The sequence below is a fragment of the Patiria miniata genome, unplaced genomic scaffold (genome assembly GCF_015706575.1).
Source record: "Patiria miniata isolate m_02_andy unplaced genomic scaffold, ASM1570657v1 HiC_scaffold_28, whole genome shotgun sequence".
Taxonomy (NCBI): domain Eukaryota; kingdom Metazoa; phylum Echinodermata; class Asteroidea; order Valvatida; family Asterinidae; genus Patiria; species Patiria miniata.
This window is the reverse complement of record NW_024037067.1, coordinates 4,915,490-4,942,535: the sequence shown is the minus strand read 5'-3', so window position 1 is coordinate 4,942,535 and position 27,046 is coordinate 4,915,490. Positions and strand designations below refer to the sequence as shown.

At 39.2% G+C, this 27,046-nt stretch overlaps 2 protein-coding genes across 2 annotated transcripts in view; both read right to left on the bottom strand.

The window, feature by feature from the left end:
* LOC119734844 (regulatory-associated protein of mTOR-like) overlaps positions 1 to 22,758 on the bottom strand; it is a 32,624-nt gene extending 9,866 nt beyond the window's left edge. The window contains exons 1-18 of the mRNA XM_038208425.1: positions 22,428 to 22,758; positions 19,014 to 19,116; positions 18,718 to 18,800; positions 18,281 to 18,439; positions 12,439 to 12,585; positions 11,414 to 11,592; positions 10,898 to 10,957; positions 10,061 to 10,161; positions 9,171 to 9,315; positions 8,007 to 8,181; positions 7,267 to 7,350; positions 6,558 to 6,668; positions 5,867 to 5,941; positions 5,504 to 5,569; positions 4,717 to 4,908; positions 3,996 to 4,136; positions 3,134 to 3,305; positions 612 to 749 (exon numbers count right to left, since the gene is read on the bottom strand). Of these exons, the coding sequence (XP_038064353.1) occupies positions 612 to 749; positions 3,134 to 3,305; positions 3,996 to 4,136; positions 4,717 to 4,908; positions 5,504 to 5,569; positions 5,867 to 5,941; positions 6,558 to 6,668; positions 7,267 to 7,350; positions 8,007 to 8,181; positions 9,171 to 9,315; positions 10,061 to 10,161; positions 10,898 to 10,957; positions 11,414 to 11,592; positions 12,439 to 12,585; positions 18,281 to 18,439; positions 18,718 to 18,800; positions 19,014 to 19,116; positions 22,428 to 22,595 (2,299 nt within the window). The 5' untranslated portion in view covers positions 22,596 to 22,758. The remainder of the gene's footprint in view (positions 1 to 611; positions 750 to 3,133; positions 3,306 to 3,995; positions 4,137 to 4,716; positions 4,909 to 5,503; positions 5,570 to 5,866; positions 5,942 to 6,557; positions 6,669 to 7,266; positions 7,351 to 8,006; positions 8,182 to 9,170; positions 9,316 to 10,060; positions 10,162 to 10,897; positions 10,958 to 11,413; positions 11,593 to 12,438; positions 12,586 to 18,280; positions 18,440 to 18,717; positions 18,801 to 19,013; positions 19,117 to 22,427) is intronic.
* Positions 22,759 to 23,589: 831 nt separating this feature from the next.
* On the bottom strand, positions 23,590 to 27,029 carry LOC119734747 (centromere protein X-like). The gene is made up of 5 exons (XM_038208291.1): positions 26,921 to 27,029; positions 25,932 to 25,983; positions 25,765 to 25,818; positions 25,232 to 25,320; positions 23,590 to 24,672 (listed from the first exon to the last, which is right to left on the bottom strand). The coding sequence occupies exons 1-5, from the start codon at positions 26,954 to 26,956 to the stop codon at positions 24,658 to 24,660; spliced, it is 246 nt and encodes an 81-aa protein (XP_038064219.1). The 5' UTR covers positions 26,957 to 27,029; the 3' UTR covers positions 23,590 to 24,657.
* Positions 27,030 to 27,046: the final 17 nt, after the last annotated feature.

Genomic DNA, 27,046 nt, shown 5'->3' with positions numbered 1-27,046 from the left:
AAAAAACGGTTCTTTAAAAATGCATGCCGAAAGAAACAGCAGGCCCTAGACATCTTTTGTATTAATCGCTGGTATGCAGTCAGCGTGTACATAAAAAGGCAATGTGCAATCCTGAAGCTCAGATATGGGAACCAGTTAACAGATGACTTTATATTCATTTCCATTTATAGTAACACTACTCAAAATCCAAAGAAGAATATTCAAAACCTAACTTGTTGAGTTTCAGCTCAGTGTATATTACACTTTTTGAGAGAAAAAAAAACAGTGAAAAACCATTCGCAACCTTTTGATGATGAAACACGATTTCGATCATTGCACGCCTCATTTCCAAAAATCAGTCAATTGACTGATCATTGGAAATCATCTACATTTCTTGATTTCTTCTAAATGACAGCAAGCCAGACGGAATAATTTCACTAGGCGTTTAGTACCAGTACAATCTTTAATACAAGTAAGCTTTTTGATAATAATTCGATAGGTTACTTTTGGGATAAAACAATATGCCTTAAAATGCCCCTGGTTTTGCACAAAGCCTTTTTTCCCCCTATCACAGCATGAGATTGCCGGAGCCAGACTAGAGTGAAGATTGAAGGCAGTGTGTGTATATCTACCATACGACAGAAGGTTGCCAGCACTAGTGGAGTGAGGTAGATGCTGATTGGTCCGTCGCAAGGAGGCGGAGTTGGAGGCGGAGGAGGGGGCCTGTTGTAAGGACATTCTCCGATTCGTTGAACCCTGACCCTGTGGGACTACATGGTGTGTAACAATAGGGGAATGAGTCTGGGTGCAAGACTTACGACACTGCAATTACTATTAACACCAACACCAAAGTGAACACGTTGCACCACATGAAATCAACACGTGAATCACTTTTTGTTTTGAGTTGTTTTTGCAGATGAAATTTCATGATTTGGACATGCGCTTGACAACAACAAGAGCATTGAGCGATTCTTTATGAAAGGCTATATGCTGAAGATATTTGGGAAAGAATATTCACGATTCTGAAAAAAAAAAAAATTATAAAAAAAAATTAAAATAATTTTTTTTTTTTTAATTCATTCACGGAACCAATTACATTATTGGCTTTTCGATAAAAATAAGCGAGTGATGATTTGCATGCTTGCTGAAAAAAAAACACAACTTAAAATAAACAAATTACAGAAACAGAAACTCTCACCAATAATTATCGCACGCATGAATAATATGAATATTCAGTAGATTAATCCATACATGTGTTTAGAAATGATCACAGCAAATCAAGAGTGATGTTTTATGAGGTTTTTTTTTAAATCATACACAAATTTTCATTTTTGTAAAACATTTTTTTCTGTGAAACTGCATGTTTAAAATAAAAAACAATGTGCCCCTTAAAAGCGTTTTTTTTTTAATGGGAGGGGGAAAGGCAGGCAAAAACATATTTGAGCCAACAGTAGGTCCCAACAACAAAATGACGAGGATGCAACATGACACACATGAAACTAGCAGGGTTCCCAGCACTTTATGAAAATGAAAATCCCTGAGGTTTCCCTGATATTTCCCTGAGAAATTTCCAAAAATTCCATGAGAAATATTTTCACTTTAACGAGGTTGCTGGGAAGTCAAGAGGCGGTGTGGCACAGCCAGTTGTTATTGTCCGGAGAGGTGTGTAATATTCACACTGCATAAATACTGAGAAGCCACCATAGCCAGTCCGTCAGTGGACACAACGTGGACACATGGCACAAGACGCACATACGCCAAACTGGCAAAAACCTTTCCCTTCTGGGTCACTGTCATATTGCCCGAGATGTCATATTTTCCTGATTTCTGGAGTTTTTCCCCAATTCCCTGCATTTTCCCCGACTGGAAATAAAAATATTGAAACTCGTTTTCAAGGTTATCCCTGATTTCCAGAGTAGCTGGGAACCCTGCTAAGGAATACAGAATTTGGAAAATTGAAGGGAAGGGGGAGGGGCAGGACAAGGGTAGGTGGGGGAGGGGGGCTGGGGTTGTGCAACAGCATTTGGATGGAGGCACAGACAAATACACAAAAGCAACAACACAAGACTTTACAAAAACATACTGTAGCCACGACAACGCTGAGCCCAATTTCATAGAAAAAGCAACAACACAAGACTTTACAAAAACATATACTGTAGCCATGACAACGCTGAGCCCAATTTCATAGAAATGCTTGCACACAACTACAGAAATAAGATACACCAGCTATATCTTGTTCTTAAATGTTTTGGTTTCTCTAACTTCTGCGCCGCGACGAAACATGTTCCTGACAGGTGGGAACCAATCGCAGTTGACCTGTGTGGAGTAACGACGTTGTGCGGACATCCGGATCAAATGATTCATCAATCGACTTGCGGCAAAAATGGCGGAAAGAACCGACGTGGCCGTTGAAGATCGTTTGATAGTTATTAACACGCACACCGCCATTTTGAAGACGTCGCATGATTACGTCTATGCCGGGGAATCGCCATTGCATTGTGGGTGACGTGAGCATGGTTGCGATTATTTTGTGTCGAGATGTCATTTGTTCCACCAAAATCACATGACTTCTCAGTTTTGTGACCTGAGCATGAATTTTCTGTTTGATGGCGACACTTCTGTCACGGCGCAAGCAAATGGCAGATCAACCTGAGGCCGCCCTTATAGCGCAACATTCTGATTTCTCAAACAAAAACACACTGCTTTAAACAATGTGGACACAACACTAAAACATGAATGCGCAATGCTCACACAAAAAAGCACACTAAACCGCATTTTGCTTGATACCCGAGGCAAACCACCAGAGTGCAATCGAAAGTCATGACCAGAGTCAGGGAGCAAGACCAAATTTTTTCACTGCTGCCACTACTGCCTAAATACACATTAATAACTACAGAAACGAGTCAGGGAACAAGACATGAACATTTCCTCTCTGAAGAAAACAGTACAAGTGCGTAAGGAGCAATTTTAATTACAAAAAAAACTACATCAAACAACACAATATGCAACTCCACAACAAATTTCAACAAACAGAACACAACTCTAGAAATGAAAACTCTAAAAAACTGACAGTCTGACAACAACTTCAAACACACATACACAAACAGTGCACGATATTCAACAAAGACAAATGCAAGGTGTGACGGGACAATACCATTGGCTCCCAGGGGGTCGTGCACAAGCAGCCACCCACCAGTGGTTACACCGGCGCCCACCGGCGTCTGGTTCTCATCGCTCCGCTGGTCCTCTTCAAGGATCTGCCGGGCGATGGAGGCAAACTGCGACTCAAACTGCTTGATGAGCTGGAAGAGTGCCACCACCAGTTGCTGCGGGGATGGGAAATAATGAAGTGTTTTTATTCGGCCAAATAGAAATTTACCAGTTTCTTGTCCTTGCCCACATTCTTTTTTCCTGGCGCATCCATTTTAATCGCAAAATCTGCCATATTTTCTAATAATTTCACCATCAGAAATATCTTGTTTCTTAATACTTTTTTTCTTAATAATTTTTTTTCTTCATGTTTCCAACATGAATGAGTAGCCATTTTTAGGTTAAAAGCTAGTCTTAGAATTTTTTTTTGAGAAAAACAGCATCCGCCGTCTTGCGAAAAAAAAAAACCCTGAAAACAAACATAGTCTACAAGGCCCATAATCTTACATGTGGTAGTTGATACCATGGTGAACTCTTGTAAATCATAAATACTCATGCAGACAAGTTGAAGTGAGAATACTCATACCTAAAAGTAGGACTACAGTGATGCACCACATGAACATCATCCCCACATCATCACAATTTAATAATACATGGGGGGGGGGGAAAGCACAATGAATATTCATACCTCTCTTACTATAGGGTTTCTGTTATTCACCATTTTGAGGAGGATCATCAGATCATAAATATTCATTTGAGGAGTCATCAGATCATAAATATTCACGTCTATCTTGCACCAAGAGTGTCATCCAAACTTCATCCAATAAATATTCATATAAACAAAAGTATAGGATGAATATTCATACCTCTCTGACAATGGGACTTCCGTCCTGCACCACGTTGATGAGCGTCATGCCCACGTTGTGATCAATGTTGATGGCATGGTCTGTCCTCTCTGTCCCGTTCCCGATGAACGTTCCCAGCGCTATCACTGCCGATGCTCGGACCTGGTAGAACGGACAAATGTCATGCAAAGAATGGATATTGCTTTGACATAAATCTGCCATTATTCTCCGAACACGGATCACTGAATCATAATGGAGGAGGGTAATCACAACACTTTTGAATACCAGCTCAAGTCACAATGACCTTGTCAAAAGTTTTAACCTGAATGCAAAGCAAATTTCATAACAGCACTGCAAATTGTTTTTATTCATAAATGTTTTCAAGACGTCAGATTTGCTCTGTACTCCGACTGGGCTAATTATTGGTTGACGTTTTATATTTTGTGCTTAAGTTATCTCATATTACACAGGATTCATCATTTCAATGCAGATATATTTTGGATTTATGGATAAAGATGTTTATAGAAATTTAACATGATAAACATGTCCTGAAAAAAATATTAGGAATGATCATATTTTTCCCGTGATAATCAGCAAAGCATCCTGCAAATGTCATGTTCTCAATATCCTTTATGTCACATTTCGCCTCAAGATGACAACTTTCATTCCATTCTCACTCACTTTGTTTTTGAGAAATAAATAAAAATTGGTTTGACAAAGAAATCCACATGCATGTCAATACCTCTGGTAGTGGATCACTGAGTAGCCTGTACAGCTTCTCGTGGGCGCTGTCCCTGACGCCGCACCACCGGGCCGCTTCAAACATCGTCCAGACCCTGGCTAGGCACAGGGCCAGCCACTGGCGCAGCAAGGCGTGGGTGTCGTTCAGCTGTTCTAGACAGATGGCGATGACGTTGCCTTGCAACGCCGCTTCCTGGGATTGAACAAGATTAGATTTATATCCATTCGCCGGTTTGCTGCTATCATCACTGCAAGGTTTTTGGGCTGTCTCTTACGTGAGTTATTAGACCAGTGTTTGCAAATATTCTGGCACAAATTTCATCAAAATCAGTATGGATAACACTTCAAATCCCTGCACAATTCTTTGGAGTGGTTAAGCTCAGGGCAAGCAGGCAGATTCGGTCACGCTTCACTGCTCTCCACAGTGCTGTTTTTGTTCAGTGACTCTCTGTATGACATCATTAGTTAACACTCCATATCCCTTCACCTGAAACTGATCTGCAGGGTTTTTAAAGAGTTTGTTTCTGCATTCAATAAGGCACGTTGAACAATAGAGGACAATCGGGTCCCTGATTCCGAGAGGTCCCAAATTTGGATTCGCGTACAAAACATATTGGAGGTCGTCCTAAAAAGTTCAAGTACAAAAACAGAGGGGCAATAGGGGTCCCTGACTACAGGCAAATACACACTTGTTTGGGTTTTACATATTACTGAATATTGACTTCCCACAAAGAGGTTTAATTGCAGGATCCCTCTTATTTCTATTGTTATTCAAAAATCCAACTCACTTGTCCGTTGGCGTAGTCCTCGACAATCATAGCCAACACAAAGGCAGCCATTGTTCTGTGCTCGGCCTACACATAATAAAGAAAATAATAAGACCAACAAATTACAGAGACTAGCTTTTGTTATTTTTTTGCCATTTTAATTCACTAGTTTCCACGGAAATGAATTCCATGATTTTTGCACGACAAAATTTGTCTGCATTTTTAGCAAAAAAAACTTTCCAGAAATGTTCTCTAACTTCCTCAAGATTTCCAAACAGTTTCTAAAACAAGATCCTCAGAATTTAAAAAAAAAAATAACTAAAAAAAATAGTTTTAATCTCTTCCCTAACTTTCCTATGTTTTGAAGCCTTTGTCCAAACTCACCGGCATATATGGATCTGCAAGCACAGACAGAAAATACTTATGACCGTTGTCTTTCACCAAGTCTGCTTTGCAGGACTGAAAAAAAAACATTCACATTAAATTTGCAATTTCTACACTGTAAAAACCTGCCATACTTTTCACAACATCAGTCAACTGTTGACAAGAAAAGCAGGGTCTTTTTATAGATTTTACTTGCATCACTGTGCATGTGTGTTAGCATATGGGCAAATCTAACAACCCTGTAATTTGTAATAATTATAATGTGGTGCTTATATAGTGCTTCATATCAAAGGTCTCAAAGCGCTTCACAATTATTACCCCTGTTCATCAGGCCATGAGACCATTTTTTTTGTCGGCAGCAGTTCGAGATCAGCGCATTCTGGTCTCTACCTTCACATGCACCCATTTATACTCCTGGGTGGAGAGAGGCAATTGTAGTAAAGTGTCTTGCCCAAGAACACAAGCACCATTTTCTCCGTCAGGGTTCGAACCCACGTACCACGACGCATGAGTCGAACAACGTAACCGTTGGACCACAGTAATCCACAATCACTCATTTAAAAAGCACCCTTCACTCAAAAAGCATCATCAAGCCAAGGAATGTTCCAATTTTGAATTTGTTGTCTTTCAAATGAAACAGCACTACCGCAGCCGCAACCGCGGCCACAGCTAATGGCCACATCCCTCTCACCCTGTCGACAGCAAGTATCTTGGCCCATATGAAGACAAGAAGTGGTCTGAGCTCCCTGGCCGAACTCTGAAGAAGTTTGAGGACATAGGGGAAGATTCCGACCGACAAGGCCTGCGGGCAGACAAAAAAAGGATACAAATATGATTAAAAAAGAAGTAATAAATAAATTTTAAAAAAGCATAGCAAATAAACTTTCAAAACTTTATTTCCAAAATTATCAATTACAACACAAACATATCAGTACCGCAATTTGTGCTTCTTTGTCCTGACATGAATTTAGCAATAACATATATTTATAAAGTTTCAAGTGTTTAAAACAAACAAAAAACGCTTTCAGCTTAAAAAAACAAAACATGAGATTAAACTGGAGCAGCACAAAGGGATCTTTGCTTGAAACCTTTTAAATCCATCTTGCTTGCTGTCATTTAGAAGCAATCAAGAAATGTAGGTGATATCCAACAATCACCCAATTGACTGATTTTTTAAATAAAGAAATCGTGTTTCGTGATGAAAAGGTATTCATGGTTAAAGGTATTCATGGTTTTTCACCGTTTTCTCAAAAAGTGTAATATCCACTGAGCTGAGACTTCAACAGGTTAGGTTTAGAACATTCTTCTTTGGAGTTTTGAACGGTGGTATTACTGGAAGCAAACAAAATGCATAAAAAGCAAATGATCCTATATGTCTTGAAGGTTAAACACCGACTAACCAAGCTGACAGCCCAGGGACCCAAGTCCAGGAATCGTCCTAGGAGGTCGAGTGCTCGTAACCTGTGGACTTGACTTAGGAGAACCTGTAATGGTGAAACGACAAGAAATTCACTTACTACACACAAAAAACACACATTTTTTTTCCTGAAAGATATTTTTCGGTAAAGAATTTATCTCATTTTGATTTCTGGTCAGTTCCGCGGTGTCAGACATACATTTTGGACAATTCGAACAGTGTGCATAATAACATTATAAATGTAAAGTGGATTTAATTCTGGTAAAGCATATCAGTTAATTACAACAATGTTTTAAAACAGAAATATTCATCTAATGTTCTTTCCGTAGTACAAATCGGCTCAACACACTATGTTGTCGGACGTACTCAGACAAATTGATTTTTTTAGTGTACTTTTGGTATTTTTTTTCAGTTACAGCTGAACTGTTGAACAGTGTTAGAAATAAACTATATTAAAATCAAATACAGATAATAAGCTTCAAAATGATATTCATGCTTCATTTGTGGCATTTGGATTTTTTGAGTTTTGGCACTGAGGTATTTGAATAGACATATTACAACTTAGCACTGAAACCAATGCTCTCAGTGCTAAGCCATTGTATGAACTGAGGATTTTTTTAAAAATAAATCCTCTTAACAAAATACAGCACTGAGACCCTCAGCTTCAGTGAAAATTGAAAAAAAATGCCCTTCGATGAAACCTTTGAGAATATTAAACCTGACCTGCAGTACGATAGGGAGTTGTTCAGGTGGGTTCCTCCTCTCCGAACCCATGGTCAGCCAGACCTGAAAAGCTGTGAGTTGCTCAGCAAAGAAGGGACTGTGAACGTACTCCTCCCCCTGTAAGAGGCCCGGCAGCTGGGCTAGGCAGACGTCTAAGGCTAGGTCCCAGGCTTGCCTGCAGTGACAACACAGTGAATATATACTGGAAATCAAGCCGTGTCCAAAATGGGCACTCATGGCTGCGGCTAAGTGTGTTGGCAGCATTTCCCTAGATATTTCTCATATGTGATGCCATCAAGCTAAATGAGTCGTTTGTCGGGAACTTTCATTTGGAGTCCAGGCCAAAATAGGGCCACTTCATCACATCACTACATCACATCTCTTAGTGTTCTGACTTCCATAATTTTTTAACTAAAGATGGCATCAGCATGCAGTTTTCACATCAGTAATGCTGAGAATGTGCTCTTTTCACAACTGTAATAAAAAAAAAGGTAACCAGGGTCGACAAATGACTCATTTAGCTTGATTGCATCACATATATTGAAGCCTAAGGCTACAAACCATTATCATGTTGCGGCCATCTTGATTTTTCCCATTCAAATCAACGTTACCAAAGCGAGGCTGGAAAAAAAAATAGTCTGGTTCCTTTTTGCACAAAAAACATTATCAATCAGTACTGTTATTGGATACAGGGAACATGACTGAAATGGTTGCAGCATGATAAGGGTCTATAGGTCTCTCTCACTGACCAACGTGACCTGGCCTACATCTGGGTACCGGAAAGTCAGCGTCGCCATTGTAGTAGGCAAAGTTTGTATAGCACTGCACACAGTAGGTAGTAGGCAAGCCTTTCAAAGCTGTGACTGATGGCAAAAGTTTTGAGAAAAAACACAGAGCCAACACCAAGTGATGGGTCGACACAATTATGACAACCGTACAACGCACAGGTTGTGACCATTTTTCCTTCTGATAGAGAATTCATGGTTATATTTTATAGCCACAGAATTTAAAAGTGACATTTGCATTCTTGACAAATCCTTCACTTTTTTACCAAGAACAACCTTAAATAAAAAGAATTAACAGACATATTATCAAGTCATTTTAATTTTTTTAGTTTGTTAACAAGTCATATTTCTGTAAAATAAAATATTCAATGTTCCTCACCACATAGTGTGTTGGTAGGTGGGCGGTAGCCTAGGACTAGACATGGGCGTGCAGTTGAACGACCTCATGATCCTCTCTGCTAGAAGGAAATTCCTGTAAAGACTCGCGACTAGAAGATCCTGTCTGAATAACCTCTGGAATAACTCTGAAGTCAAAGACAAAGTAAAAAAGCTAAACACTGTGTTCACGTTGGGCCGCTGCAGTGCTTGTGAAATGCGTACTATGACCGCACCAAGTTCACCTCCGAGTATTAAACACGACAACTTCGGCCACATATCACAAGTCACATAACAAGTAAGACCACAAGTAACAGAGGAGGAATTATCATAATAATAATGGGTATAAATATATGAAGCGCACGTATCCACCATTAGTGGTGCTCAAGGCGCTACGTAATTATTACCCTGCTCATTGGGCCAATGAAACATTCCAAAGACAATCTCAGCTCCCTGGGAGTATACAGCTCGATGCTGCCATTTCGGCGCAAAGCAGCTGAAATCAACTACAATAACCACCTTTGCCCTCACAGGTACCCATTTACTCCTGGGTGGAGAGAAGCAATGAGTGGCAAAGTGCCTTGCCCAAGGGCACACGTACCACAACCCCAGGCTGGACTCGAACCCACAACCCACAAAACTACTCACAGACCACAAATTAAATGCCCCAGACAACTAGGCCGTGGCACTCCCCCCACTAGGCCATGGCACTCCACGATAAAGGAAAGCCTTTGCCACAGTCACTTGAAAAGCCTGTTACTTGTCTTCACGCTGGAGGACTTGTGACTGATTTGCGATGACTTGAGAGAACTCGTCTGAATTTCTGGTGAGAGCTATACATACATGCAGCTCACATATCAAAGAAAACTCCTTCTTCCAATGGGCAAACCTCACCTCTAGGTAGCACATTCCATGCTATGGTATCCGTGACAGCAGTGAAGATCCAGTTCAGCTCTCCTAAGGGCGTCCTCCTGTCATTCAATCTACCCGGTAGTCTACAACACGAGGACAAACAAAACATTGGTCTCTGCCGTTGACATTGCAATGTTCTGTTGCAGACTTTAAAGTAAGATTTCAAAGTTGAACAAAGAAAAAGACTGGAGTGGGTTTGAACCTGAGACCTCCGGATTGCCGTTCCAGTGCTCCACCAACTGAGCTATCCAGCCCTTTGTTGGCAGTTCCCCAATCTGTCAATATCTTTATGGGTTTATGGCTTCTGACTACCACCCTCTGAACAAAGACTAAAACATTTTTAGCTAATACTCATTAATTAGTGTTTTCAACGAGAGGTTTTAAGAGAGTTGTCTAGCCAGTTATAATTTTGTGGCGGCCATCTATCCGCTCCATTCACAAGCACCCCCTCACCGGCAAAGGAAGTACAGTTGGGGGTGACCAACCGACGCCATCTTGCCTGACTGCAATTCATTTGCCGCGAAGCGCGGCCACTGCGTGTACATAGAACAAATCCCCTGGTGTACGTGCGTCACACACAAGGAACGGTGCGCGTCAACCAGCGAAATGTCCCGCCCATGGGACGTTGTTGTTAGGTAAAAGGGCGCCCTCTTTTGGTAGCGCACGGAGCTCATAGGAGCTCAATTCTTGACGGAATTTGGAGGAGGGATAATGTATCAGGCTATTAATTTACTCCAGCAGCTGAAATTTGCCAGTGTGCCAATTCTCATAAACGCAATTGTGGAAGGCAACATAAAAGAATTGTGTGGAATGACTTACTTGTCTACAAGTTCTGCTGTAACGCCCGGCACCAATTCACTGCTCTTCTGTAAACAAAACCTATAAATGAAAATGACAACAAATTAAACTGACGTCAACTTGTGGCACCCGAATATATAACAATTTTCAAACTTGGAAATTTACCGAATCTTTAAATAAAGTCGACCAATGTTTTAACACAATGTCTCACTGGAAAGCTCATAACTTGAAAATATAGTTTTCATGGTGCAAAACCCCAAAGAAAAGACATGCTCATTTTTATAAGTTACCAGAAATGAGGAGATGATAAGGAAACAATTTGCAGAAAAAAATCGCCATATTTTCTAAATCTTCCATGTCATTATAGAGCCTTTTCATCCGGCGGCCATCTTTATGGAGTTGCTTCTTGTTTAAATTCAGTAACAATCAATGCACAAGAGGTCTACTTATGTACATCTCTATAAAACAGAAGCAGGAACCCCAAAGGAAACGCAACAGCTCTATCTTGAAGAGAAGCAAAAAGAAAGTAAGAGTTACCATCTGAGAGCTATTTTAATCGGCGTAGACAAACAGGCCGTGAAGAGGTCCGCTGGAAGCTCCGGATTCATGGGCAGCTGCTCGTTGGGACCGCAAGATGCTAGCTGGATGCAGTTCTTGGCTGGTGCGGGGACAGGGGCCTGGGAGTTGGACAGGGAGTGGCTGTTGATGCTGGCCAGCTGAAATGACATATTCAAAAAGGAGACTTTAAAAGCAGGATCATATGCTTTTCAAGCATTTTGTTCATTGGCAATAATGACACCACTCAAAATCCAACAAAGAATGTTCATAACATAACCTGTTGAAGTTTCAACTCAGTGGATATTACACATTTCAAGAAGGTTTTTGATAATAATTCGGAAGGTTACTTTTGGGATAAATGCAAATGATCCTAAATGCCTTTAAAAGGTAATATACAACATTTGGTTTTGCTGTAATTTTCAGAAATGGATGGATTTGGGAGTTAGCCTTTTATAGCAAATATTGTTGCACTGGCCTGTTCAAAGTTTTATGTTCATCGAAGCTAGGGGAAAAAAATCCCTCAGAAAAAAAACCCCTAACCCTAACCCTAACCCTATTTTTGTAGTCTGGTTCCATGACCCTACTTCAGACGAAACGGAGCAATTTATAGACTTCAGGAAATTGTCAGGTCAGGGAACCAGACTAGCTGGCTTGCACCTGTTCACATATGTATAACAGATTGCAAACCAAATATGGACTAACTAAATTTGGTAAATTGGGGGCAGTATTTGAGAAAAAAATTTTTTTCCCAATGATGGTCAGCCGACCATCGTTTGCAATTGTCACAAAAAATCCTCTTTTCTTGAAAATGACAGCACACCAGGTGCCATGATTTCACAGGATGCTTGAGACTATTATTCACTTACAGTCAAGTAAGGTATTTCATGATAATTTGGTAGTCTTGTTTTTTGATGTTTGCAAATGTTGTATATTACCTTTAACAAAGTTCTACAAAAAATATAACAATAAATAAAAAAAATAATAAAGATGGCTTTTACCTTTACCTCTCTCTCTTGCTCCTTCTGAACGGCAAACTGCTCGAAGGACTCCAGGATGAGGCCAGCATTGGAGCAATCGTAGACAAATATGGAAGGGCTGCCCATCCAGGACTGAAGGTCGTAGACTGACAAGGGGATGTATTGTGTGTAGGTCTGAAAAGCGAAACAAGGTCTCCACAGATTAGCCAAATAGACTTCTACTCATACTCATACGCATGCTTGTACTCATGCTTTAACTCGCAAGAAAAAAAAATTACTGTACTCGTACTTGTACACATGACAAAGTACTCATCCTCATTCTTCTGCTACAATTTAAAAAAGATTCAGAGGAACATGCAGGAAAAGAACCAGTTTTCTTCTGTTCGGGAGGTTACTGCAATTGTTTAATGCCTATTGTGACAGCAAAAAGCCCTTGAGAACACGTGTACCCATTTAAAGCTACAGTCCATCATTTGTAATTTGTGCATTTTGTTCGTTTGAAGCAATAAAAGAGTTCAAAATCTAATGAAGGATACTGAGCAACTAACCTGATGAAGTTTCAGCTAAGCTTCAGCTGTACATTCCAAGAAAAACAGCATTCTAAGATCTCAATTTCAAATCAAAAGTTACCGAATCATGTTTTGAATTGTTTTGAATTGTAGCTATACGCGACGTCGCGCACTGATCCGACGAATTACAACAACCGCGCACGCGTGTGCGTCGTTCCAATACTTGTGCGCGCTGCGCTGAATAACAAAACGAACAACTAATTTAAATTTTGCTACGGTGCTTCTTAAGAATCACCGTTGGAAAGGCCTTCTTTCCTTGATTACTTCAAAATGACAGCTTCCCAGAAAGAATAATTTCACAGGGAGTTTAGTTCCCTTACTATCTTTCAACCAAGTTTGTTTTTCAACAATAATTATGCCAGTTACTTTTCGGATAGCTGCAAATGATGAACTCTAGCTTTAAATTGGCTCCTGCTTGTGGAAAATACTCGTACTTAGTACTTGTACCCGTACTTGAGTAAACTTTGTTAGTACTTGTACCGTACTTGTACTCATGGGGAAAAAAATGGCCTTGTACTCAAACTCGTACTCATGAGAAAGTACTCGTACTCATGGCAAAGTACTCATACTCACACTCATGGAAATTCGTGTACTGGAACACACATTGAGACAATAAAATGAAACAAGTGAGTAATCCTAGACTTCCTAAAATTGCCACGTACGGTACTTGAGGTCAAGGCAAATGCCATATATTGAAATATTTTAATACTCCAAAATTTGCCGGAGTTGAAACGTGTTCAACAGTGCAAAAACTTGACATTCGTCACAAATTTGTGTATTTTTTTGCTTTCCCACTGAGCATTATCTGGATTTTAGGAAGGAACAAACTGAAAAGTGAAAATTTCATGTGAATGTACAAGACATGTATATGTACATCTCACTAACTCAAATACAGAAATCCAGTCTATTGTACACCATGTACAAATGTACACGTACGTGCACATATTCTTTGAACATCCTTGACAGGTTAACTTTTTGATTGTCATGCTGCCACGATACATGTACATGTAGGTGTATTTATACAAAACAACATATAGAGCACAACAAAAAGGAATGTTTAGATGTATTTAATGCACTACATACATGTAATTTTATTTGAGGAAGGAAACCATTCTGATATTTCTGCCGATGTTGCATCACTGTTTCCTGTTGGGTAACTTCTTTTTTTAGAAGAGAATAAATTAGTATGCAATCATTCGAAACTGCATTATTTAAAACTTGCTGATCAAGTTTTACATAATTTACCAGCTGCAACAGCGTGTCGCTCTGGGCAAAAGCTGTATGCATAGTGTGCCACTTAAAATTTGTGCAGTGCGTCAATATTTCGGGTCGCTGGAGTGTTTCGCAGAAGGCCTAAGTATGTTTTATCTGTCAAGGGATTTAACCTGGTAAGGATGGAGCAACAAACTGTCGTTATCAATAAAGTTACCGTTGACAAAAATAAAGTGGCATCTGACAATAAAGCACCAAACTATACAATAAAATAACATCACAGTCACATGTGTGTATGTACGTACCTTTTTATAGTTCAAATACTCGAACTGGCCAAAAGCTATTCGAATATTTGGTAATTGATCGAATTTTCGAATATTTGGTAGGCCTATATTCAGAACAGCCCCAATTCAGAGTGCAAAGGTTTGTCGATTATTTCCTGTTTGGCCCAAAGCAACCAGCAGCACTATTGAAGGCTACCCAACAGATCCGAGATAAATTAACCCTTATTTACCCAATAGTGATCACATCTGCAATCTGAAATTTTTATATTGCCGTTTCACTTTGAAAACCCAATAGTGATCACATCTGCAATCTTAAATTTGTTTAATATTGCTGTTTCACTTTGAAAATTTGTTCCACTTTATTCAAAGAAAAAACCTTGATACACTGGACTTTGTGCTGAGTATTATAAAATATTTACCATTTGAAATGTTGACAACAGAAACGACTAACAAATTTACGACCAAAAATAAGCTATTTGTAACTGGCATGACTGACTTTAAAGCCACCATATATTTTTATTGCCAGCTGTCATGCGATTGTGTATCGCGTCCTTTGTGACGAACTGAACTTTGGTTCGGTTTGATACATGTACACTATATGCAAATGTGGACATGGCTAAAAAGTGGGAAAATGTGGCATCAAATTAAAGGGAACTATGAGCCCTTTCAGTTCAATGGCGTGTGCCAGTAAGATGGAATATGGTTAAAAACTAGCATGTCATAAAAACCATGCAAAAATTTACAAGCATTTCTAAAAGTGTTGGGCAAGTGAAAAAAAAAAACATTATGCTATTTTCACATTCATATATAGGTTTTTTGTTAGAAAAACAATTACTGTTTATTTTTATTTTTATTTATTCCTTTATTAAAAAAGTAGCATTGGTAAAGTTTCATATAAAACAATGAAAACCATGAGCAACCTTTTGCTCAAGAAACACAATTCTGTCGATATACAGTACATGTATCATGTGTATAGCAAAAAATCCTAAAGTCTGTCAATTTACTGATTGTTGGACAGCAAGCCAGACGGAATAATTTCACGGGGTGTTTAGTACCAGTACAATCTTTGATCCAAGTAAGCTTGTTGAGAATAATTTGGCATGTAACCTTTAGGGTAAATGCAAATGATCCTATATTATGCATTTAGAGTAAATTAACATAGATTCTGAACAATATCATATTTGCCTCTGCTACATAATTTTCAGTAATCTTTTATTACTTGTTATGTATAAAATTTTGGATCTTAGCAACATACATACATAACAACACTCGAAGCAAGTTAATTTGCAGACAAATTTCAAAAGGAAGCGCAGCCCCAGAATCATTGTTTTCTTTTCAAACTCTTTCAAGATCAACAGGTACCACACAAAGGCTGGTACTGCCATGCGCTAGTTGAGGTAAAAGGTGTTATCTCTACTTTAGAGAGAAGTTTCATTTCTTTCTTTTTTCCTGGTGAGATAAAAAAAAATCAAAGCTATTTCCACTTCCTCTTTCAGTTCAACTCCTGAAATTGCTAACTGCAAGATGGAACTCAGTGTTTCTTTTTTAATGTTTTACTTTTGTTTTTGGATAATGACTATTAAGAAAAATCTGACGTGGTGATAAAACCTTTTGTCTCTACTCTTTTTCCCAATTTAAAGGTACCCACGATCATTTATCCCAAAAGTAACCAGCCAAATTGTTATCTAAAACCTTACTTGGATTATTGTACTGTTACTTAACACCCTGTGAAATTATTCCCACTGGCTTGCTGTCATTTAGAAGAAATCAAGAAATGCAGGTGATTTCCAATGATCAGTCAAATGACTGATTTTTGGAATGAAGAGTGCTATTGACAAAACAGGTTAGGTTTTGGACATTCTTCTTTGGAATTTGAGTTGTGTTATTTATGGAAACGAACAAAAAGCAAATGATGTTTTACATGTATGCCATTTATAAAATCATGCAGTTATTTTGGTCCTGTAAAATGATTTTTCTCTAGTGTGAAAATGACACAGCATTCATTCTGTCGTTTGTTGCATATCATGAATATACCTCACAATATTGTCAGGATTTTTTTGAAGGCCACATGAAAGTTTGTGTCTTTAAGATTTTTATTTTCTTTTTAACAGTCATAGACAAAAAAACAGACAGAAATGTGTGTATGGCAACATTGAAAAACTTTGTGGGTTTTTGGTGCCTAAACTTTTTCATTATAAAGCTCAACTTTTTGTCTCACATTACACATACATGTATGAAAGTTGTAACGCTGTGCAAATATGTATTGATTGGGTTTTTTTCAATACACAAAACTCCACATAATTTTTTTTTTTAGAGCCAATGAATATGTACAATAAATGTACTTAATTGTGCAAGCCTAAACATGTACAATACTTGGACAAGCCTGAACTTGTTCTATGACAACGATTCATTGTACAACACCATACATGTAAGTACAAAATCCCCCATTTATTGATTAGGAACATGCAAGTCTGTTTCAAGGAAAGACCTGCTTGTACATTGTATTCCTATCAAACAGGAAATATGGCTGGTTTTTGTGTGTGTGCAATGAAGGACATCTATCAATGTCATTCTGTTCTCATAACCACAGACCTTGTCTTTTGTTTACAAACATCGAGCGCCATTTTGCACAGGAAGCCATGAGTGCATTAAAGTACAGTGAAATCTCGATAAGTCAAACCTCAAGGGAACAGGTTAAAAATGTGACTTTTAAAGCAGAGTTTTGAGTTAATTTTGGCATCATTCCCACTGCACTTGGCATTTAAGAGAGATGTTTGTGGTCTTTTGAATATTATCAACTGCATGACTGGTATAAATACAAATCCCCAACCAATGTCGTAGTACTTGTACTCATAATTGTACTCAAAGTCGATTGCTGGTATTTGTACGCTTCGTATTCATGAAAATGTACTTATACTTGTCCTGTTCTGGAGGTTTCTGCGTTTGTTTAATGCCTACTTTGACAGAAAAAAAGGCCTTGAGAACACGTTTACCCGTTGAAATTTGATCGTACTTGGAAAAAGTACTAGTACTTGTACTTGCAATAGTGCTTGAATACATTTTTCTGTAATTTAGAACCTCGTAGAATGAAAAGACTGTGCTCTCACCCGCACATCTCTTACTGCTAAAACAGGTAAGAAAGTTGCAATTTCTTCCAAAGTACTGATCAAAATTGTAAAAACCGAGAGTTAAATCTAAATAAAAAACACTGCTTGAGGCTACAAAAGTCATTTTTGGAATTGAAAGTCACTTGCAAAAGTCATTTTTGAATGGAACTTGTAAAAAAATAGCGGTGTCCTAAACTACACTTTACCCAATTTTTTTGGTATAAAAAATTGCCTACATGTAGTACTTGTACTCGTACTCATGACAAAGTACTCGCACTCCACTTGTTCTTATGACAAAGTACTCGTACTCATGACAAAGTACTCATACTAACACTTGTACTCATGACCAAAGTACTCATACTCATAATTATACTCATGACAAAGTACTCATACTAACACTTGTACTCATGACCAAAGTACTCATACTCATAATCATACTCATGACAAAGTACTCATACTAACACTTGTACTCATGACCAAAGTACTCATACTCATAATCATACTCATGACAAAGTACTCATACTAACACTTGTACTTATGACAAAGTACTCATACTCACAGTTGTACTCTTGACAAAGTACTCGTACTCACAGTTGTACTCATGACAAGTACTCGTACTCATGACAAAGTACTCATACTCACACTTGTACTCATGGAAATGTACTCAACTACAACACTGTCTCAAGCTAGCACTTACCTTGTTAAAGACCCATATTTCTCCGTTGGTGGTAGGCCTGGGCACCCCATGGCCGTTGTAGTGGAAGAGAACCCGCTCTTCTTTGGCGTTGCGTCGGAGGGACGTACACAGTTTCTTGACTTCCTCCACGGTGGGATCCAGGCAGAGTTTGTATCGGGCCTGGAAGGGAACAATCACAGGAAATATTTGGCACTGTCAGACTTCAGCCGCTCTTAGGTCGATCTTGTGGCGACCAGAAAAGTCAGATTTTACTTTTCAGGATCAAGCTGCACCTGAGCTACGACCGTTGGAACATATCGTAGTCGCTAATTTTTGCAACCTGAGTGTAACTGCGACGATATTACAACAATTGACATCAGTCAGCACTCAAAAATATCATCAGTACAGTAACAATTTTCTGCTTCACAGCTTGAGCTTTTAAAAAGAATCTTGCTTACCCGTGGTTGCCAGCGTTCGTACTGTTTCTGCAGGTTATTGCCGATGGCTTCAAGAGCCTTCTGTGGGCTTGTAGACAGCGGATCTGAAAGTCAAATTGATCAATGAAATGTTTCATACATCATTTTTTTTGCCTTTACAAAAAAGGTTAAAAGTTTGTGAGCCTTTTGTGTATTCATTCATTGTTACTGATTTAACATAACCAAATTTCTGAGATGGCCCTTAGATCTATTGCCCTTAGCAAAATTCTGTTCTTAGAAGCCCCATGACAGTTAGACGTGCATGTTTCTCTGCTTACCTATCCAGCATTCCATCTTCGCACACGGTGATGTCTTGACTACATCTGGTGGATCTACGCCGACATTGAGACACATTACCAGGGCAACGCTGACAGTTTTCATCTGTGCACAGATACGAGTGGAATAACAAAGAAAGCAAACATTGAGTGAAGAAACATGCATACCAAAGATAGTTAGCCTGCCATTAAAGGTGCGTTCCAGATACTATTTTTGAACTATTTTTGAGTTTCATCCCCAAAAATATACTCCTTTGCTAATGGCTATTTTTCTAGCAATACAAAAGATGAGGCATCAGCCAAGAAAAATGGGCCCATGTTTTGTTATTGAATTATTACCTTACAATTTCGAATTATTGGCTGTCAGACAATAAATCAGTTCTTGTGGGGTAGGCTGGTTCCTGCCTCAATTTAATATCAATTATAGTATTTGTTAATTATAAGTGATTTTTCCAAGTTTTGATATAGGTCTTTGAAATCTTAGAAGAATGCAATACAAAAATTACATGCATGAGATATCGTGTCTTTTTCAAATATGAAAAAAAAGTTAAAAGTAAACAGTGCAAACAAAGTGCAAGAACACTTCAATAATTGAAAATAAAAATCAGGCGAATGGGAATTCTTATCCATTTATACATTTTCATGTATTATGGAGCATTTGATATGTTTAGTAATGACCAGATGTGGGAGTGTGGCCTAGTGGTTAGGGTTCTCGACTCAGGTTCAGAGGGTCAGGGGTTCGAATCCATGTGTTGTGTCCTTGAGCAAGCCACTTTACCCCCACTTGCCTTCCTCCACCCAGGAGTATAAATGGATACCGGCATTAGCTGGGGAGTAACCTGCGATGGACTGGCATCCCATCCAGGGGGGAATATTCTCAATCATTTCATGCCAAGGAAAATGGTGATAAATGCTGGCCTGATGTGGCTTACTGGCTTGTGACAGACTTTACAGATGTGTGAAAAAAACTGTTGTTGACAAGGACTAGACTAGTTGGTACATGTATTTCCAGCCTTACACGCACTCATCAATTTCAAGGCGAATACAACACTCTGAACTGACAGTCAAGCCAGGAAGGATGTTGTTACTGCAGCTACAAATATATCCCTACCAACTGCACATCAACGGTTGACATCAACAGTCTGCGTGAACGGTTGACATCAACAGTCTGCGTGGGTTGAAGGTACATGTACCGTAGGAGGAAATGACAAGGTCTGCATCACTGACAGCGTCTGTCGTCTGGGCCAGTGTTTCATGTATGACAAGTACTATACTGCACATGGATTTTCTGACGCTGCATGATCTAGCTAATCATGAATATTGGACACTGTTTATTGACAATGGCGCAAGTTCTGTGCTGTATGATTGGCAGATGGTGCAGACTCTGCCCTGACAATAAACCTTTTTAATCTTCGCAATGCATCTTGGGTCTGGACGACTAACAAACCAGGCAATTTGTGCACACACCTATGGCGCCAAGTACCACATTACAACTTTCATCTGATTCCTTCTCATTACAATTTACATATCAAGAATTTAGTGATTATTTTTTCATATATTGTTGCATTATTAATTTAAAATGTACTAAGTTTAATAAAGATTATTTAAAGCCTAGGTCTATTACTTTAGAATGAAGAAAAGGTTGGGGAATCCTTTTTAATTAATTAATATCGTGACCCTGCTAATAGTAATATTGACCACTCAGAAACATGATGTCAAGCTCACACCTCCAACACTGACCAATCAGAATTGTTCCACTGAGCCTGATGACTGGTACCCGGTGAAAAAAACCAATTTTGAAAAATTATTCTTATTTTTATTTCTAAAGTATAAAAACTTAATTTTATTTTCAAATAAGTTTATTATATTCTATTTCTATGCATTTAAAAGTTAATTGATGATCACTTACACACTGTACATATTATCCTGGAAAAATAATCAAGACAAAAATACTTTATTTTGACTGGTTCCTATCCCATAGGTTTGTGCATAAACTGCATTGCCTCTTTGTCATCCATACCCTGGATGCATTGCAAAGTCCAAAGGTTTATACTTATACTTTATAGGAGGACGCAACTTGCGCGTCACTTCCGGCTAGCGCAGTGAAAACATTCCGAGATGGACGCACTATCATTGAGAAAAGCGATGCATTCAAGCATTTGTTTTCACCTCGCATTCACCCAAGATCACGCAAAGTTGCATCCACCTATACTTACTAAGACCTTAGTTTATATGGTTATCATGGTTATGCATTAGCAGCCATATTAGAGGGCAATGAACCTTTTGTGTATCCTATCATTGTTACTGATTTATATTTAATTTAAAATGACAACAGATGCCCTCTAAGACATGTAAGATGGTGGCTACACATTAGCCCCACTAGTGTGGCCGTCGGTATGCTGCGCTGAACCCAAGGCCACACACCGTGGTCTGCGCACTACTGAGGACGTTTTCATAATTTCAACAGCGAATTTCTTACATATGGTTGTATTCTACGATGTCCCAACTTTCACTTCTGGGATGCTTGGGTGTAATGATGTTCAATTTTCCAAGATATTCTTGAATCTTTCTGGAGCCCATATGCACTCGTGAAACGTCTGGTGATGGCAGCCATTTTGAATGTGACAAGAGATGACCTCAAGCTGTGACGTCGCGTTTATGCAAATTGCTTGTCGAGCGAGGGCGCGAGTTGCAAATGCGACGGCTGTTTCCTGTGCCGTAGATCCTGAATAGAGATCAGTGCACGTGGCCCCCAGACGATAAATGCATGGTACAGGAAACAGCCGTCGCATTTGCAACTCGCGCCCTCGCTCGACAAGCAATTTGCATAAACGCGACGTCACAGCTTGAGGTCATCTCTTGTCACATTCAAAATGGCTGCCATCACCAGACGTTTCACGAGTGCATATGGGCTCCAGAAAGATTCAAGAATATCTTGGAAAATTGAACATCATTACACCCAAGCATCCCAGAAGTGAAAGTTGGGACATCGTAGAATACAACCATATGTAAGAAATTCGCTGTTGAAATTATGAAAACGTCCTCAGTAGTGCGCAGACCACGGTGTGTGGCCTTGGGTTCAGCGCAGCATACCGACGGCCACACTAGTGGGGCTAGCTACACATAAGCTCTATTGATTAGCCAAAAACTCCTTTACTCATCAGGCCAGAGTCAAGATGATGTTTTTATTCCTCCATAACAATACTATTTGATAGGTCATCAGTACAGTAGCACACTACAACTTACAACAATTTGTTTTGGTGCATTCTTGCTCAATCATTGTCAATCGCGCTGATCCACGGATCATCACAAAAAAGCCTACTCTCATAAATTACTTTAGTAATGAACACACCTCCCCCCCCCCGAATAAAAGTTTAATTACAGACTAAATATAGTTTATACTGCCAGGATACCAACCCGTTCCTTCATGCGCCATGTCTGTGTTTCAGTCTTGCTGCCTTCAATGCGTTCAGTATGGCGTTTCTTCATGTACGCCAGCGGCAACTGCCAATCGCACAGATCGCTGTCTTCAACGTCTGTTACATCACTCAAAACGTCCATCATACTGGCTGGATTTCGATCCATAGCTCGGGAACTGATATGCGTCACTTACAGCCTAATTTGTGGTGCTCGATTCGACGGGATTTTTCAGGAAACTTGGGGGAGTTCCTGATCAAAAACTTGCGTTTTCCGTTGATCGCCACACGATGTTTTGGTGTGTAGTTTCGGAGCTGGTAACCATTACTAGCGTCGTTATAATGCCACTTCCCGGCTGATGGGAACCAGTCCGGTGTGTGCACGAGTGTCAACCTCGTATGTTGGGTAATCGCAGGGTACACGATTTAATGCTGTAGGGGAAATAAGTACTGGGGTCGTCCAGGTGTGCGGGTAAGCTCTAATTTCAGTAATTTCTCATTGGATAGATTTGACCAGGTGTAAAAATTCTGCGTGTGCAATGCATGGCTTGTGCTGCCCACAATACTTTGTAAAATCTGCATTTCCTTCTCAAAAATTTTGCGAAAGAGACCGGCGGTTTTTAGGTCGGATACTGTAGTGGGGACGAGCGAGTAGAGTAGCGCTGCACATAAACTGCACGAACTTTGCTTTTGTTGAATTGTTTACAAAAATACAAAACTGTTTTATTAGTTCTGTGATGCAAAGTTCATGAAAGCTGAACATTTTTCTTCATAAATTGTTCATAAATGGGTTGAGAGCCTGATTGTTCGTTTTTTCCCAGGTAAGTGCAGATAAAGTGCCCCAGTTCTTATTGACTTCCCACTGTTGCCAAACAAAAAAGGCAACACAAATAAAAATGAAGGTTCACTTTTCAAGCAAGACTGAGTGTACAAACCAGCACATAATTATTTCAACCATAATCACGGAGAAAGGAAAACCTCCATGTTTTCACAAAACTAACAGTAGGGGCAGATATAGGATTTTTTTTTTTTTGGGGGGGGGCCATGCAACTTATCCCCCCCCCCCCCTTCCTGGATCCGCGCCTGAGTAAATACAAGTTGACAACTCAAAAATGACACAAATACATGCATTTTTAACAAACAAACGATGACAGAAACATAGCTCAGTTTGAGTTTTTTTTATTCATAAATGTTCCACATAGCATATACATGGACACACTCCAGTTTGGAAATAACTTTTCAGCAAACAAAAGAATTTACTAAATTATTTTGACATTAAACTGGTTGATTGGAGAAAAATACTCCGGGTTCACTAAATGCACAAATACATTTCTGGACAATACTAACATTTCAAATAGGTAATGAGTAACAAAGACGAAATAAAGTCCATCATTCAAGTTAAATCACAAATTACATCTACAAATAAAATCACAAGAAAGTAACAAGTGAAAGGGGAGGATTTGCATATGAAACATTTTTTTTTCGAAGTACATTTGAATAGCTTGTGACTGGACTTGCGAATGAACGGCATATCAAGAAAGGCTACAAATGTCTTCAAAAGATGACTAACTGTTTAACTTTTATTTTGCATATTATCACATATTTTAAAGCATGTAGGATAATTTGTTTTCATGCATTTTGTTCCTTCTCAATAATAACACCACTCAAAATCCAAACAAGAATGTTCCAAACCTAATCTGTTAAAGTTTCAGCTCAGTGGATGTTATAACTTTTGAGAAAGCAGTATAAAACGGACACACACTTTTGATCATGAAACACAATTTTGTCCATAGCACTCTTTTGTTTCAAAAAATCAGTCAATTGACTACTATTTGGAAATCACCTACATTTCTTGATTTCTTCTTCTAAATGACAGCAAGCTAGACGTAATATTTCACAGGGTGTTTAGGACCAGTACAATCTTTAGTCCAAGTAAGCTTTTTTCGAAAAATAATTTGGTGGGCTACTTTTGGGATAAATGCAAATGTTCCTATATGTCTTTAAGGCCTAGCTCAAAACCATCCTCGGATCTATTGTAGCTTTTAAAAAAAATAGCTATAGGTATGATTACATAATCCAACTGCAAATTCTGAACCATCTAACGACTTTCAAATGTCAAAGGTAAAACTCTGGTTGGAAAATTAATTGTATCATACACACAGACATTTTTTATTGCCAAGGTTTCAGTGCAGTCCGTGGAGAATCCTCTGGTTAAGAGTGGAGATCATTGCTCAAAAATCCAGAAGCTAAAAGGAAAAGGAGGAAAAAAAAGAAAAAAATGTTGAGTCTCCAAACTTCCAGATAGGACTTTTTTTCACTAAAAATACACAATTCAGAGATGCAACTGGGAGAAAAATGAACCATGTAAAAAAGTGTGTCAGCAGGTACACTTTTTTAAAACCACCTTCAATTCTGGGACGACATTGTCAATTTAAAAAAGTCTGCAAATTAAAGAAATCTGAAAGATGCTACCTTTCTATACTAATACATGTAGTGTCTTTCTCTCAGAAAAATCTCATGCCTGTCAGCAATTCTTTGTTTTCTTCTGAACGACACCATTTCAGGCGGAATAACTCCGCAGGGTATTTGGTGCCATCCCCATCTTCAATTTTCTCAATCGGAAGGTCCATTTTTTGGGTAATAACCAACGTTCCTATGTCCCTTTAAAAGTTAATTTACTGGACTAGTTTGAGAAATCTGATGGATATCGTGAGCCTTGAGCTGTATAACTTGTCTATCTTATTTCTGAACAAAAAAAGTAAAACTGTGATCACGAATAATGATGAAATAATACAAAGTACTTACCAACTGGGGCAACACCTTTTCAAAATGTCTTGGTTCCACCACAGTGCCAGACTCTGACTTGGCCTGCTGGGCTGCCCTTGCAGCTCCCTCTGAAAAGAATTACAAATATTGTTTTAATTTTTATTTCCTATGAACAAGGCTTTAAATTGTAAAAGGTCCTACACAAGTCAACGGTAAAGTCAAGATCAATCTGCTTTAATATCTGTCAGAATTTATCATTTGAATCAGATTCAAATCTACAAGATTCTCTCAGAGGTTGGGGGGGGGTGAGTGGGGGACAGTGGGGGGTAGGGGGTGACACCCACACTATTCATTTTGTCAGCAAACTCATCTTGCTGTCGGCAAAATCGTGTGTCTTTCATTCGTCAGCAAATGCTCCAGGATGAAGAGCGCTACCTATAGTCTAATAGTGCCCACGATCGTCCGCTTTGAACAGCGCCCCCTATCGGGAGACAGTGTCCAGAGAGGCTCGGAACCCTGTATCAGTCTGCAGTCAGCTCAGGTGAACAGATGTTGGAGAATTTTTTTTTTACCTGCTGCGAAGACTCTCAGCATCTCAACCATCAACCGTACCGCATCTTTGCTGACTGTTTAAAGAAGATAAAAAAGGCAGTTACTTAATAAATGCTACCATGTCGGAACTGATGATCTAATTGGGATGTAACAGAACTGTGGTTCTAGGCTTAAGTTCTGTACTTACTTTTTGTCTTGTCGTCTTGAAAGGTACTCTGCAGCAACTTTTGGACTGTTTCCTATTACAGACAGTAATGGGGGAAATTGGATTAAAGACAAATCTTGACCAAAGCAATGAATATCCTTCAGTTAGACTGTTCTCCATTTGAGAGGGCACAAGAATATCATTATTGACTGCAATTCAAGTATTCTGGTTAAGTTCAGGGCTTAGTATTAGTAAGGTTAACAAAATATTGCTATATTTGGCCGGTGTAAGTTTCCTTTGGAAGTGCAGGGGCGTAGCAAGGTCAAAACTTCCTGCAAAGAGCACTTGAACATCTGTGCTGAAATGTAGACACTTTTTCTGCGGACACTATGCCTCTGCAAAATCAAATGGTGGTGGTGGGTGGGGGGGGGGGGGGGGGGGTTGACTACCCCCCCCCCCTCCATAGCTGGCTACGCCTATGAAGTAGGCCCAAATATTGTTTTCATGGAGGCTTTCTCTGAATGGCTGATTTAAGTTGCGGTGTTGCACTGGCTTTCCTTAAGTTTTATTAAACGCTAGTTGACATCAACAAAATTAATTTTGGCTTAAAGGGAAGATGCAACATTTGCAAACATTACAAAATGAAATTATCAAATTATCACGAAATACCTTTAATAGTTACTGGCCCACTTCTTAAAAAACATGATTGGTGAATTGCAATGCATGTCACATGTCAGAAGCAAGCGACAGTACTTCCGACACCAAATTTTACAGGGCATTCTTCATATTCAAAACTTTTCAGGCCCCCCCCCCCCACTCCACCCCTCCCATTTTCACGTATAAATTGACCGCCAGCAGAGGGCGTCATTGATTGAATGTTGTTGATAAAATTATTCCACCTAAAAATAAATCATTTATAAAGAAAGAATGGTGAGGATGCCCAAAGATTAAACCGGAACGCTACATCGAATGACACTAGAGCACGTCTAATACATCACATAAAACTAATCTTGGATTGCAACATTTCTTACCACTTTAAAAGATGCGCCACTCCGGTCGTCTGCCATTTTTTACCGTGTGAGACCGTCAATGGAGGGCGCCTTTCCTCTTTAATGGATAGTCGGGATGCTGGACAGCTTGCAAGTGCCAGCTTATGA